Consider the following 16049-nt stretch of genomic DNA (forward strand, 5'->3'; position numbering starts at 1 on the left):
CTCCACCATTTGAAGACATCAAGAGATGTTGCCTAAGAAGGCCGCATTCATCGTTAAGGACCACACCATCAGGACACGCCCCCTTCTCATTAACAACATCAGGGAGAAGGTACACGAGCCTGAAGACCCACACTCAACACTTTAGAATTTCCCTCCACCATTAGATCTTTTATACTTACTTACTGTCCATTATGCAGCTGGCGTTTAGGGCAGCAATGAAGGTCCTCCATCTCTGTACTCACCGTCGCACACAGATACAGAAGGATTCTTCACTGCTGTTTCCATACCAATTTATATTTTGACCAGTCAAGCGCTGAGCTGAACCTCCGAACCTGGAGGACCAGCGGGTCACTCTTTGGTCTGGCCTCTGACCTTTGACCTGTTTGGCATGGGTGACCCCACCAAGAGCCAAAGCACAAGGCACGGTATCTAATCAACAAAGCTCTCTGGGTCATTGAGGCACGCAAACACTATGATGAGCTTACAGTCCTCTTGGAGGATCCTTATTATAATATGATCATTATTCCATTTTAACAGCAGCAGTAGTTACTTCTCGGTGTTTAATTTAAATGCTTCAGTGTTGCAGAATTTCTGGATTCCACGCTTTTCTCTTGTTAACTTGAATCTCTTGTTGGAGGTGTGTCCACCATCTGATTCCCTTTCACTGTTTTTTTCATGAAGCTAAACCAGAGGAAGATATGAATTTCGGACCATTAGTATGGTCAGTAAATTTGCGGATGGCTCTGGAGGACAGGACAGTGCATATATTTAAAGCAGAGGTTGATAGGTTAGGAACATAGAAACATAGAAAACCTACAGCACAATATTGGTCCTTCAGCCCACAATGCTGTGCCAAACATGTATGTACTTTAGCAATTACCTAGTGTTACCCATAGCCCTCTATTTTTCTAAGATCCATGGACCTATCCAGGAGTCTCTTAAAAGACCCTATCATTTCTGCCTCCACCACCATTGATGGCAGCCCATTCCACGCACTCACCACTCTGCGTAAAAAGCTTACCTCTGACATCCCCTCTGCACCAGCTTCCAAGCACCTTAAAACTGTGTTCTCTGATGTTATCCATTTCAGCCCTGGGATAAAGCCTCTGACTATCCACAGGATCAATGCCTCTCATCATCTTATACACCTCTATTAGGTCACCTCTCATCCTCCATCGCTCCAAGGAAAAAAGGCAGAGTTCACTCAAACTATACTCAAAAGGCATGCTCCCCAATCCAGGCAACATCCTTGTAAATCTCCTTTGCACCCTTTTGATGGCTTCCACATCCTTCCTGTAGAGAGGTGACCAGAACTGAGTGCAGTACTCCAAGTGGGGTCTGACCAGGGCGTATATAGCTGTAACATTATCACTCAGTTCTTGAACTCAGTCCCACGGTTAATGAAGGCCAATGCTCCGTATGCCTTCTTAACCACAGAATCAACCTGTGCAGCAGCTTTGAGTGTCCTATGGACCCAGACTCCAAGATCCCACTGAACCTCCACACTGCCAAGAGTCTTACCATTAATAATATATTCTGCCATCCTATTTGGCCTACCAAAATGAACCACCTCACACTTATCTGGGTTGACCTCCATCTGCCACTTCTCAGCCCAGTTTTGCATCCTATTGATGTCCCGCTGTAACCTCTGACAGCCCTCCACACTATCCACAACACCTCCAACCTTTGTGTCAACAGCAAACTTACTAACCCATCCCTCCATTTCCTCATCCAGGTGATTTATAAAAATCACAAAGAGAAGGGGTCCCAGAACAGATCCCTGAGGCACACCACTGGTCACTGACCTCCATGCAGAATATGACCTGTCTACAACCACTCGTTGCCTTCTGTGTGCAAGCCAGTTCTGGATCCACAAAGCAAGGTCCCCTAGGATCCCATACCTCCTTACTTTCTCAATAAGCCTTGCATGCGATACCATATACACTACATTTACTGCTCTAGTCACAACCTCAAAAAATTCAATCAGGCTCGTATGGCATGATGTATCTTTGACAAAGCCACGCTGACTATTCCTAATCATATTATGCCTCTCCAAATGTTCATAAATCCTGCCTCTCAGGATCTTTTCCATCAACTTACCAACCACTGAAGTAAGACTCACTGGTCTTTCATTTCCTAGACTATCTCGACACTCTTTCTTAAATAAGGCAACAACATCTGTAACCCTCCAGTCCAAGTTTATGGAGGTGGTAGGAAAATACAGTTGAAAGGGTTCATAAATCAGCCATGATGGAATGGTAGCGAAGAAGATTGAGCCAAATGGTCTAATTCTGCTCCTTTATCTTGTGGACTTGCAGTTAAAATTAAATCCCTGGAGGTTTTGGAATACCAGTAGTGATACTGCTTTAAGAATGTCCATCAGTACACAAGGAATTTCTTATTCCTACCTCACCAGTTCTATGATAGCTGCTTTCATGTTGAGGTATGTGTTAATGTTGATCATTAAAAAGATCCTTTCCTGATTAAACCCATTATAAATCACCTGGACACCGGAGTTGAAATGCAGGTCTAAATTTATGTTTTACTTCAGGCAAAGCATATCAGGAAAGTTTAATTAAATATATATATACTGTTTATACAAGATTACTTAAATATTACTGAAATATAAAATACGTAACACCATTCTAATTCATCACATACAAACAAGCTGAGGGATCTCAGCAAGTTGGGCAGCATCCATGGAAACGAGCAGTCAACGTTTCCACGGATGCTGCCCGAATTGCTGAAATCCTCCAGCTTGTTTGTACGTGTTGATTTGACCACAGCATCTGCAGTGTACTTTGTGTTTACCATTCTAATTCACCAGCTCTGAAATGCGACCACATTCTAAAACAGCACAATCCGCAATGCTAGATGTGGCTGTGCATAAAGCAAGGGTTGAGATCCAAATTAGATTCAAGAAAGAATTTAGGGTTAAAAACTTTATTAAAAGCTTGCACAAACAAAACAAAGTATCAATGGAAGTTCAAAGTAAACGTATTATCAAAATACATACAGTGTATGTCACCGTCTACTGGCCCAGGATTCATTTTCTTCCAGCAATCAGAGTAGAACAAAGGAATACAATAAAATTGAGGGAAAATGAGTTGCAAAGACTGACAAACAAAAGAAGACAAACTGTGCAAAAAAAAATCAACAGACAAATAAATGAATAATACAGAGAATTTGAGATGTAGAGTCCTTGAAATTGCTAAATGCCAACCAATTGGACACATTCTGCTTATCACAAAGAAGTGCACCAGAGGGCATATATTGCCCATCAATATATTGGAATTTTACCAGAATTATTTAATAAACCCCTCACCCCTGCTGTTACCTTGTTAACTTGTACATTTTCCTTCAAGCATCAGATATCCCCTTTAGGAGGTTAATATTGGAATCTTTTTCCATTGACCTTTCAGACAGCAGGTTCCAGTTTCCAGCCTCTGTATAATATACACAGTTACCCCAATTATTAAATAAATCACTAACCATGTGGCTTGCAACCACAAACTCTATTTCCTTTATGAAAAGCATTTGCAGTTGTGAGCAGCTCTACCAAATCCCTTCCTGACCTTTTAGCTTGAAGAAGATGAGCTTTCCCAACATCCTACCATCGCAAATCTGTCCTCACAGCACTGGTATCACACAAGAAAATAGCTTCCACTGCCATTGAAGTATGATTGAATTGAACCCTAGTCAACTTTCTAACCCTAGTCAGCGTTCCTGAAAGCGTCTGCCTTATCCTTCGGATTCAAAGTTTAGAATAAATGCAATAAACATTAACTGAATAAACTGCAAGCTCTATGACTTTACAGCTAGTCTGAGGTTTACTGGAGGTGATAAAGGTTTAAAAATAATGAGGCCAATGACCTTAGAGCAGGCAAGGAGAACATTAGTACCATAAAGAATTTTAAGCTTACAAGATATTCCCCAAAGCCAGAGCACTAATGTGTGCTGGCATACACTCAGAAAACAAAAACTCAGAATAAATATTATGAGAGAAACTAAGAAAATCCTTTTCAAAGCAACACATAATTAAAAAATTGCATTGGCATTCTCTATAAAATATTTATTGACTTGCTAGTTAAAATTTATTTGAATGCATCAAGTTTAAAAATAAGCCCTTGATCATTCGAGCTCTAGGCAGAAAACAGTGGCAGCTGTAAATTGTGCTGTGCTTCAAAAATCTGGTTCTGTTGGTTGCAATAGAACCAAATTTCTGACTTCAATATAGAACACAGCTGTTACTGTTTTAGCTAAAATGATCAAAAATAACTTTCTATCTACCTGCTCCTGTGCACACCAATGTTGTAATCCAATTTTCTGTTCTATGGCTATGGAGAGGCTGCAGAAGGAGTTTACCTGGATACTGCCAGTATTAGAGGGCACGTGCTGTAAGGAGAGGTTTAACAGAAGAGAATTGCTTTCTCTGCAGCCAAAGAAGCTGAAGAGAGGCCAAATAGAGGTCTATAAAACTGTAAGAGATAGAGATCGGGTAAACAGCTGATATCTTTTACCAGGGCTGAATTCACCCAATACAAGAGGACATGCATTTAAGATGGGGTTGTTGGGGAAGGTACAAAGCAGAAGCGTAGGGGGAGCAAATCATAAACACAGGAAGGTCTACAGATGCTGGAAATCTAGAGCAACACAGACAAAACGCTACAGGTCATGCAGCATCTATGGAAATGAATAAACATTTAATGTTTTGGGCCAAGACCCTTTCTCAGGACTGAGAAGGAAGGGGGAAGATGTGTCAGGCAGGATGCTTTACACAAAGAGTGGTGGGTATCTGGAATACCAAGAGCTGTAGTGGAGGCAAATCTTTATCGATTGAGATACAGTGAGGAACAGGCCCTTCCGACCCTTTGAGTCACGCCACCCAGCAATCCCCCAATTTAATCCCAGATGAATTTACAATGAGCAACAATTCAGAAGCTTTTACAGAGGTACATAATATAGGATCAGAATCAGAATCAAGTTTATTACCACTGACATATGTCATGATTTGTGTCGTTTTGTGGCAGCACTACAGTACATGACATAAAAATGAATTACAATAAGTTGTAATAAAAAATAAATAAATTGCACAAAAGAGACACAGTATACATGGGCTCCATTCAGAAGTCTGACAGAAGGAGGGAGGAAGCTGTTCCTAAAACACAGATTGTGTGTCTTCCATCTTCTATACCTCTTCCCTGATGGTAGTAATGAGAAGAGGCATGTCCAGGATTGTGAAGGCTTTCGCTGATGGATGCCACTTTGCTGTGGGAACGTCTTTTGAAGATATCCTCCATGCTGTGGGGGGGGGGGGGGGGAGTGGTGTAGGGGAGGCTGTGCCTGTGATTGAACATTTGTAGTTAAAACCTGAGAGTCTGCGTGGATAGAACTGAGGAACAGTAAGGGCAAGCAGACCCTAATGGGTACTGTCTGCAGGCCCCCAAACAGTAGCATGGATATTGGGTGCAAGTTGAATAGGGAGTTAACATTGGCATGTGGCAAAGGTAATGTTGCAGTAATTATGGGGGATTTCAACATGCAGGTGAACTGGGAGAATCAGGTAAGTGCTGGACCCCAGGATAGGGAGTTTGTAGAGTGCCTACGGGATGCTTTCTTGGAACAGCTTGTACGAGAGCCAACCAGGGACAAGGCTATTCTGGATTTAGTGTTGTGTAATGAACAGGATTTGATAAGCGATCTTGAAGTAAAGGAGCCAATAGGAGGTAGTGACCATAATATGATAAGTTTTTATCTGCAATTTGAGAAGGATAAGGGCAGCTCGGAGGTGTCAGTGTTGCAGTTGATCAAAGGAGACTATGGAGCCATGAGGGAGGAGCTGGCCAAAGTTTAATGAATGGATATCCTAGCAGAAAAGACAGTGGAACAGCAATGGCAGGTATTCTTGGGAATAATGCACAAGGCGCAAAATCAGTTCATCCCCCAAATAAGGAAGGATTCAAAGGGGGGAAAGGGGCCACAGTGGTTGATAAAGGAAGTCAGAGATTGCATAGCATTTAAAAAAGAAGTATGACAGAGCTAAGGTGAGTGGGAAGACAGACGATTGGGAAATTTTTAAGGAACAACAGAACTTAACTAAAAAGGCAGTACGGGGAGAAAAAATGAGGTACGAACACAAGCTAACCAGGAATATAAAGGAGAATAGCAAAAGCTTTTTTAGGTATGCGAAGAGAAAGAAGATAGTTAAGAACAATGTTGGGCCCTTGAAGAATGAATTGGGTGAAATTGTTATGGGAAACAGAGAAATGGCAGAAGAATTTAATAAGTACTTTAGATCTGTCTTCACTAGGGAAGACTCAAGCAATCTCCCAGACCTTGGATGGGCCAAGGACATAGGGTAACAGAGGAAATGAAACAGATTGACATTAGGAAGGAAACAGTGATGAGTAGACTGATGGGACTGAAGGCTGACAAATCCCCAGGTCCAGATGGTCTGCATTCTAAAGGAGGTGGCTCTGGAAATTGCGGGTGCATTGGTAATCATTTTCCAATGTTCCTTAGATTCAGGATCAGTTCCTGAGGATTGGAGAATGGCTAATGTTATCCCACTTTTTAAGAAAGGAGAGAGGGAGAAAACAGAGAAATATCGTCCTGTCAGCCTAACATCAGTAGTGGGGAAGATGCTGGAGTACATTATTAAAGATGAAATAGTGGCATATCTAGATAGCAGTGATAGGACTGGGCCGAGCCATTATGGATTTACCAAGGGCAAATCATGCTTGTCTAATCTGTTGGAGTTTTTCAAGGATGTAACCAGGAAGTTAGACAAGGGAGATCCAGTGGATGTAGTGTACCTCGATTTTCAGAAGGCATTTGATAAGGTCCCACATAGGAGATTGGTGGGTAAAATCAGAGCTCATGGCATTGGGGGGAAGATATTGACATGGATAGAAAACTGGTTGGCAGATAGAAAGCAAAGGGTAGCAGTGAATGGGTGTTTCTCGGAATGGCAGGTGATGACTAGTGGGGTGCCACAGGGCTCGGTATTGGGATCACAGCTGTTTACGATTTACATCAACGATTTAGATGAAGGCATTGAGAATAACATCAGCAAGTTTGCTGATGATACTAAGCTGGGTGGCAGTGTGACATGTGATGAGGATGTTAGGAGAATTCAGGGTAACTTGGATAGGCTGGGTGAGTGGGCAGATACTTGGCAGATGATACTTAATGTGAATAAGTGTGAGGTTGTCCACTTTGGGAGTAAGAACAGGAAGGCAGATGATTATCTGAATGGTGTAGAGTTAGGTAAGGGAGAAATACAAAGAGATCTGGGAGTCCTTGTTCATCAGTCACTGAAGGTGAATGAGCAAGTGCAGCATGCAGTGAAGAAGGCTAATGGAATGTTGGCCTTTATTACAAAGGGAATTGAGTACAAGAGCAAGGAAATCCTTTTGCATTTGTACAGGGCCCTGGTGAGACCACACCTGGAGTATTGTGTACAGTTTTGGTCTCCAGGGTTAAGGAAGGACATCCTGGCTGTAGAGGAAGTGCAGTGTAGATTCACAAGGTTAATTCATGGGATGTCCAGACTGTCTTACGCAGAGAGGTTAGAGAGACTGGGCCTGTACACACTGGAATTGAGGAGATTAAGAGGGGATTTGATTGCAACATATAAGATTATTAAGGGATTGGATAAGATAGAGGCAGGAAATATGTTCCAGATGCTGGGAGAGTCCAGTACCAGAGGGCATGGTTTGAGAATAAGGGGTAGGTCATTTAGGACAGAGTTAAGGAAAAACTTCTTCTTCCAGAGAGTTGTGGGGGTCTGGAATGCACTGCCTCGGAAGGCAGTGGAGGCCAATTCTCTGAATGCTTTCAAGAAGGAGCTAGATAGGTATCTTATGGATAGGGGAATCAAGGGATATGGGAACAAGGCAGGAACCAGGTATTGGTAGTAGATGATCAGCCATGATCTCAGAATGGCGGTGCAGGCTCGAAAGGCCAAATGGTCTACTTCTGCACCTATTGTCTATTGTCTATTGCAGCAGGACTGAAGGGGAGTTTGAAAAAGAAAGGAAGCTCTGATACTCATAGAGTCATAGAGACATGGAGCACTACAGCACAGAAGCAGGACCTTCATCCACCTAGTCCATGACAAATTGCTATTCTGCCCAGTTGCATCAAGCTGCACTGAAACATAGCCCTCCATACCTCATCCATGTACTTATCTAATCTTTTCTTAAATGTTGAAATCGAACCCACATCCATCACTCCCACTGGCAGCTCGGTCCACACTCTCACCACCTTCTGAATGAAAGAGTTCCCCTTAACGGTCTTCCTAACCATTTCACCTTTCACCGTAAACCCTTAATCTCTAGTTCTAGTCTTACCCAAACTCCGATGAAGGGTCTCGGCCCAAAGCATCGACTCTTTCATAGATACTGCCTGACCTGCTGAGTTCCTCCAACATTTTGTGTGTGTTTCTCAGTGGATAAAGCCTGTTTGCATTTACCCTATCTATACCCTCACAATTTTGTATACCTCTGTCAAATCTCATCTCACTCTCTTAAGCTTCACAGAATAAAGTCCTAACCCATTCAACCTTTTCTTGTAGCTCAGGTCTTCACATCCTGGCAATATCTCTGTAAATTTCCTCTGTACTCTTTCAATCTTATTGATATATTTCCTGCCGTTGTGTTCCTTGTCACGCCTTGCAGCACACTGGGCAGCATTCTTACCATTTCTGTAGCATTTGACTTTTTTATGAGATCAGGTTGCTAGCTTGATGCTCAACGCAGCACAGATGGAAAGCGTGCACGGAGCTGGCCGGATTCCAACTCAGGACTGCTTGCCTCGAAGTCTGGCGCTGCACCAGTATCATACTTCCGGCCGGCATTTCCTGTTGGCAGATGACCAAAACTGCACACATTACTCCAAATTAGACATCACCAATGTCTTTTACAACTTCAATATAAAACCCAAATTCCTTTTGTCCCTCAGATGCTGTTCAACCTGTTAAGTTATTCAAGCAGAATGTTTGTTGCTCCATTGTTTAAAAAGGGTTCTAAGAGTAAACCTAACAATTATCGGCCTTTAAGTTTGATGTTAGTGGTGGGTAAATTAATGGAAAGTATTCTTAGAGATGGTATATAATTATCTGGATGGACAGGGTCTGATTAGGAACAGACAACATGGATTTGTGCGTGGAAGGTCATGTCTGACAAATCTTACTGAATTTTTTTGAAGAGGTTACTAGGAAAGTTGAAGAGGGTAAAGCAGTGGATGTTGTCTATATGGACTTCAGTAAGGCCTTTGACAAGGTTCCACACGGAAGGTTAGTTAGGAGGGTTCAATCGTTAGGTATTAATATTGAAGTAGTAAAATGGATTCAACAACGGCTGGATGGGAGATGCCAGAGAGTAGTGGTGGATAACTGTTGTCAGGTTGGAGGCCGGTGACTAGTGGTGTACCTCAGGGATCTGTACTGGGTCCAATGTTGTTTGTCATATACATTAATGATCTGGATGAAGGGGTGGTAAATTGGATTAGTAAGTATGCAGATGATACTAAGATAGGTGGCGTTGTGGATAATGATGTAGGTTTTCAAAGTTTGCAGAGATATCTAGGCTAGTTAGAAGTGTGGGCTGAAAGATGGCAGATGGAGTTTAATGCTGATAAGTGTGAGGTGCTACATTTTGGTAGGAACATACATGGTAAATGTTAGGGCATTGAGGAATGCAGTGGAACAGAGTGATCTAGGAATAATGGTGCAAAGTTCTCTGAAGGTGGAATCTCATATGGATAGGGTGGTGAAGAAAGTTTTTGGTGTGCTGGCCTTTATAAATCAGAGCATGTTCCTTACCTCGTCTTCAATATTCATGCCATTACTACGACCTTTAAGCCTGGCTACTGAATCTTGTGCCATGGTCTGTAAGTCCTTAACCGCATTAACCACGAAGACCTGCTGTTTAATAGTTTGCAGTATATCTTTTTTGTTATTGCTGTTGTTGAACTATGCCTGTGTTTTGCAGCAAATAAATATTTTGTGACACCATTACCCTCTAATTTATTCCAGACCTAATGTACAGAGTGGAGCTCGCAGGTGGTTTGGGAGCAATCCTTCTCCTTATCTCCTTCCTTGTAATCATTTACAAATGCTACAATATCGAGATGATGCTCTTTTACCGGAGCCATTTTGGAAGTGACGAAACAGAAGATGGTAAGCATTTGAACAAAGTCGCACTTCTCTGATGATCAGCAACAAAAGTCGTGTATTTCAACTCATTGTTCATTTGGAGGAGGAGTGGGTATTACGTATTGCATTAGCGGTTTTATTTTTCTGCAAACCCAGGGTGTCACTAGGCATTGTTGTAACCATTTGTCAACAGAAAGTATAAGTGAGATAAAATATATTACTCAATATGGATGACAGGCTAACTGAGCTGTATATTTTGTAAACTTAATAAAATGTCCAACTAAGTGTGATTGTCAAGTAATTTGTATTACCATTCACACCGAGGCAATTTCTGTGTTACATTACGTCATGTTATCCCAAGCAGAAGTCAGTTAGTTATGTTGAGAAGAAGAGTGTTTAAAATACAGCTCTTTTTTTATATAATATCTTTTATTCTTTTTTTTCTACAAACAACAAAAAAAATACAGCCATCCACAAAAACCACAACCATAACAAAATCAAATTAAATATTGAGTAGCGAAAAAGAATAATATAAAGCAAAAGTAAACATACACAGCAGAGGTGCACCACACCAAAAAAACCTCAGTCCTCACCCTGTAAGAAAGTCCAATACAGGGCCTCATATCCTTTCAAAGATGTCCCCTCTGTCCTCACTACATAGTCTCGGTCTCTCCAAATGTAAAGTGTTTGCCAGTTCTCTCATCCACAGATCGTACGTAGGCACAGAGTCCATTTTCCACATTTGCAGGATGAACTTCTTAGCAATCACCATTCCAAACAATACAGCCATTTTTTCATACTTTTTGGCTGAAGATAGGGAGCTTGTTGCCCCAAGGATGGCGATGAGCGGGTCCGGTTCCCACTGCTTCCCATAAGCCTCAGAGAAACAGTGAAAAATACTTTTCCAGTATACATAAAGCTTACAACATGACCAGAATGAATGTGACAAATTACTGTTCTCAGATTTACATCTATTACAAACTGGTGAAACATCAGGATAGAAGCTGTGCAACTTTTCTTCAGAATAATGGAGTCTATGTATCGTTTTAAACTGTATAAGTCTGTGTCTGACGTTGACCGAACAATCATGTATACTCTTTACACACTCATCCCAGACCTCCTCTGTCAGTTCTATCCTATTTCTGTGTGTGTGTGTGTGTGTGTGTGTGTGCGCACGTGCATGCATGCTTTGTTTATCTGTGCAATTATACATTTGAGTGTGTGTGAGTGTGAATTCAACTTATGTCACAGACACCACTGAACTTCAAAGAAGTCTATTGTCTCCCCCTCCTTCATAAGGTTCATTTTTTCTAACATTCATGAAAGACTATTGGGAAAACAATTAATTTATTTTAAGTAACAGAGTAATACTTTTCTCTAAAGCTCAGAACACATGCCAAAACTGTGACCCCTACTGCCAAGGAGATTACAAGCATTAGGTGCTTGAGAGATTGACCTTCCTTATGGCACATCATCCTGATTTGTTGATATATACTCAGTGGCCACTTTATTAGGTACAATGTGTCCAAGAGAGTGTACATTCATGGTCTTCTGCTGCTGTAGCCCATCCACTTCATGGTTCGACATGTTGTGCATTCAGAGATGCTCTTCTGCACATCACTGTTGTAATGTGTGGTTATTTGAGTTACCTTTGCCTTTCTGTCAGCTTGAAGCAGTCTGACCATTCTCCTCTGACTTCTCTCATTTCAAGGTGTTTTCACCCACAGTACAGTTGCTCACGGGATTTTTTTTTTTTTATTTTGTTTTTTTGCACCATTCTCTGTAAATGATTGAGACTGTTGTGTTTGAAAATCTCAGTTGATCAGCAGTTTCTCAGATACTCAAACCCCCCCCATCTGGCACCAACAATTAAAGTCACTAAGATACATTTCTTTCCCATTCTGATGTTTAGTCTGAACAACAACTGAACCTCTTGACCATGTCTGCATGGTTAATGCATTGAACTGCTGTCGCATCATTGGCTAATTACAGATTTGTATTAACAAGCAGGTGTACAGGTATACCTAATAAAGTGGCCACTGGGTGTATTCCTGCCATTCATTAGCACAACTCAAAGTCCTGAAGTGGACCAGCATGTTGCATGGCTCAGAACAATTTAGGGAAGGCTATAAGTGCTGATCTCACTGGTGATATCCACATCTTAATAAATAGTTCAATAGTTCCATTTAGTATCACAGAACGTATACAATATAAAACCTGAAATTATTGCCCTTTACAGACATCCACAAAAACAGAAGGGTGCCCCAAAGAGTGAGTGACCATAAAAATGTTGGAACCCCAAACCCCCCCATTTCACCCCCCAAGCAGCAAAGCATTGACCCTCTCCTCCCCTTCCCCATTTACTTCAGCACCCTCTACCCGCCAAGAAAGCAATAGCAGAGCCCACAAGAAAGACCATGATCTGCAGTACAGCAAAAAATAATCGTTCACCTGACAATTCGACATACCCAGACTGTCTCTCCCTAATAATGGGCAGAGAGGTGTTATGCAGTAAGAGGGAGACTAACAGAAAACAACTCGCTGATTGCAATGTCAAAGTCTGACATTAAAATGGGAAGAACTCAGCAGGTTAAGCAGCATCTGTGGAGACAAAAGTTGTGAATTTATTTTCCAAGTCAGTGAATTGAAGAGGAAAAATAAAAGTCAAAGTCAAAGTAAATTTATTATGAAAGTCTGTATATGAGACTGATTTTCTTGCAGGCATTTAGAAGAAAATAAAGAAATACAATAGAATTTATGAAAAACCATACATAAAGTCTAACAAATAACTAATGGATAAAAGAAAATAAATTGTGTTTATAAAAATAATTAAATAATACTGAGAACATGAGTTGGAAAGTCCTTGAAAATGAGTCAGTAGGTTGTGGAATCAGTTCAGAGTTGAGGTGAGTGAAGCTACCACACTGGTTCAGGAGCCTGATGGTTGTAGGGTAATAACTGTTCTTGAACATGGTAGTCCAATACCTCCTACACCTGTGGTTCCTGAACTGGGATCTACAGATCCCTCAGTTAATTATTAATGTCCATGGCATGTAAAGGGTTAGGAACCCCGATTCTACACAATGTCAGCAGCAAGAAGAGAGTATGGCCTGGATGCTGGAGGTCTTTGATGATGGATAGCCAGTGTATTGATAGTATGTAGGGATGTATGAACTCTGGTAGATGATACATGGAATAAAATGATGAAGGTAGGACATCATCAGAGGCTACTGTTCCATTTGGTTCTAACTGCTCCTCATATCCTCCCCATCCAGTTCCACCATCACCCTCCAGCCCCGATCTCATTCCTCCCTGTCTTGTGCTATGTACTGGTAATCTTTCAACTTTCTACTTAACCCTGAAACAGAGCCTTGACTCAAAACAATGACTTACACCTTCTGCCTCCACAGATGCTGTTTGACCCACTGAAGTTTTCCAGTGTTTTGTTTTATTTTCTAGATTCCAGCATGTTTGGCCTTCCCAATAAACAAGCATTACACAGACAATTTGCATAAAATAAGGTCCCTCAAATAGCTTTGTGAATAATTGCCTGGTATTTCCAAGTAGTGGGGATCAAATAGACTTGTGTGACCCCTAAGTGCCAAGTCTGGACTCACTTTAGGTGGCTCCTACCTGAAGCCAACTCCCACCTGGTCATCAGGAGTACTTCATAGAAAGCAGAACTTAGAACAGCACAGCACAGTACAGGCCCTTTAGCCCACAGTGTTGTGTTGACCTTTTTATCAACTCTAAGATTAATCTAATCCTTCCCTCCCACATAGCATTCACTTTTCTATTGTCCATGTGCCTATCTAAGAGTCTCTTAAATGTCCCTAATGTAGCTTCCTCTACCAGCACTTTCCATGCATCCTCCACTCTCAGCACCAAATCACTTACTTCTGACATCCCCCTATACTTTCCACCAATCACCTTAAATTGATGTCTCCCCGTAGTAGTCATCTCCTCCCTGGGAAATAGTCTCTAGCTGTCCATTCTGTCATGAACAATAAAACAAGAAATGGTGTGACCACTGTTACATTTGAAAGCTTATTGAGGCCATGTCCCACTTGGCATACCTCACTGTCAAAGAAGACTTTAACACTAAAATTGTTTTTAAAGTCCACAGATTTATGTCCAAGCGCCATAGTAGTGTGGTGATTAGTGTGAGCTATTACAGCTTGTGGCATCGGATTTCAATTCTGACACTGTCTATAAGGAGTTTGTCCTCCTCCCCATGAATGCGTAGGTTTCCTCTAGGTGCCCAGGTTTCCTCCCTGATTAGAAAGACATACCAGTTAGTAGATTCATTGGTCATTGTAAATTGTCCTTTGATTGGGCTGTAGTTAAGTAGGTGGGTTGCCAGGTCATGTGGTTTGTTGGGTCAGAGGGGTCTCTCCCAAGTTCTATCTTTAAATAAATAGATGCATGCTATGGTGGGATTCGAACTTGCATCTCAGGCATGTTAATCTAGGCCACTGAGTTTCATTTCTGTTAACTTATCCACAACAACACCATTACTGATGTGCTCTTGATTCAGAAATTCATTTTTGGCTGTTAGAAGTTGGGGGAAGGGAGGGGTGAAATTTGAAGTATCTATACAAATGCACCAGAGATCAGGAATACGTGGGGAATTACTAAGAAAGTGTTCACAAGCAACTGATTCACAGGCCAGGGCACAGAGAGGAACAGTAAAGGGCAAAAGATGTTGAAGTAGTTCAGAGAAATCTGTGTTACTTGGAGGTGATTAGCTTCTGGAATGTAACGCCTGTAAAATTTGTGAAAATACTATCAATAAGACCTTCACAAGGGATACGAATAGGGACTCGAGAAATCATTTGAAGGATGATATGAAAAGAAAGGGGGAAATAGGACTGATTAGTTTTCTCTACAGACAGTAGGCATGAACTTCATGGACCAAATATCCTCTTTCTCTGTTGTAGTTATTCTATGACTAGAATCATGGGGTGATAGCGCACAACAGACTAGAAATAGGCCCTTCAGCCCAGTCGGTGCAGAACTGTTATTCTGTCTATTCCCATTGACCTGCACCTGGACTGTGGTCCTCATATCCCTCCCAACCATGTAGTCCTACAAACTTCTGTTAAGTGTTGCAATCAAACCCACATCCAACACTTACACTGGCAGTTGGTTCCACACTAGCACCACCCTCTATGTGAAGGAACTCTCCCTCAGGTTCCTCTTAAATATTTCACCCTTCTCCCTTAAATTATGACCTCTAGGTTAGCACAACCTCAGTTGTTGGAAAAAAACCTGCTTACTTTTACTCTAGCTATACACCTCATAATTTTGTGTACCTCAGTCAAATCTCCCATCATTCTCCTACACTCCAAGTAATAAACCTTTCCCTATAAATCAGGTCAAGTACCAGCAACATCCTTGTAAATTTTCCATGTACTTTTTCATTTCTGTTGACAATTTTCCTGTAGGTATGTGACCAGAGCAGCACGCAGTTCTCCAAATTTGGCCTCACCAATTTCTTATACAACCTCAACCTGACATCTCAACTCCTGCATTCACTGTTCTGATTTTTGAAGGCCAATGTGCCAGAAGCTCGCTCAGTGGACAGAGTCCCCTGCCTTTCCTGGTGTGCTGCTCAAAAAGACTGTAAGATTGCCTCGGCACAACCGACCATGCAGAAAGCTATGTTGGCGATTCCTGATCATGCTTAGTCTATCTAAATACTTACATATCCTGTCCCTTAGAATGCCTTCCAAAAGCCTTTTTATTTTCTCTTTATATCTGTGCCACTTAGCAAATATAAAACAATTCAATGCTTTTGAGAGTCTGTGATAGTCAATTTAATGCATGACCTGTACTTACTTTGGAGATCACAAATGCTCACAGGAGTTTTATTTGCCTAGCTCCAAGT

At 41.5% G+C, this 16049-nt stretch overlaps 1 protein-coding gene across 1 annotated transcript in view; it reads left to right on the top strand.

The window, feature by feature from the left end:
• Nucleotides 1-16049, top strand: part of il1rapl2 (interleukin 1 receptor accessory protein-like 2) — a 658932-nt gene that overhangs the window by 614976 nt on the left and 27907 nt on the right. The window contains exon 8 of the mRNA XM_059976475.1: nucleotides 10040-10183. Coding sequence (XP_059832458.1) covers nucleotides 10040-10183 — 144 coding nt within the window. The remainder of the gene's footprint in view (nucleotides 1-10039; nucleotides 10184-16049) is intronic.

This window comes from Hypanus sabinus, chromosome 8, assembly GCF_030144855.1.
Source record: "Hypanus sabinus isolate sHypSab1 chromosome 8, sHypSab1.hap1, whole genome shotgun sequence".
Taxonomy (NCBI): domain Eukaryota; kingdom Metazoa; phylum Chordata; class Chondrichthyes; order Myliobatiformes; family Dasyatidae; genus Hypanus; species Hypanus sabinus.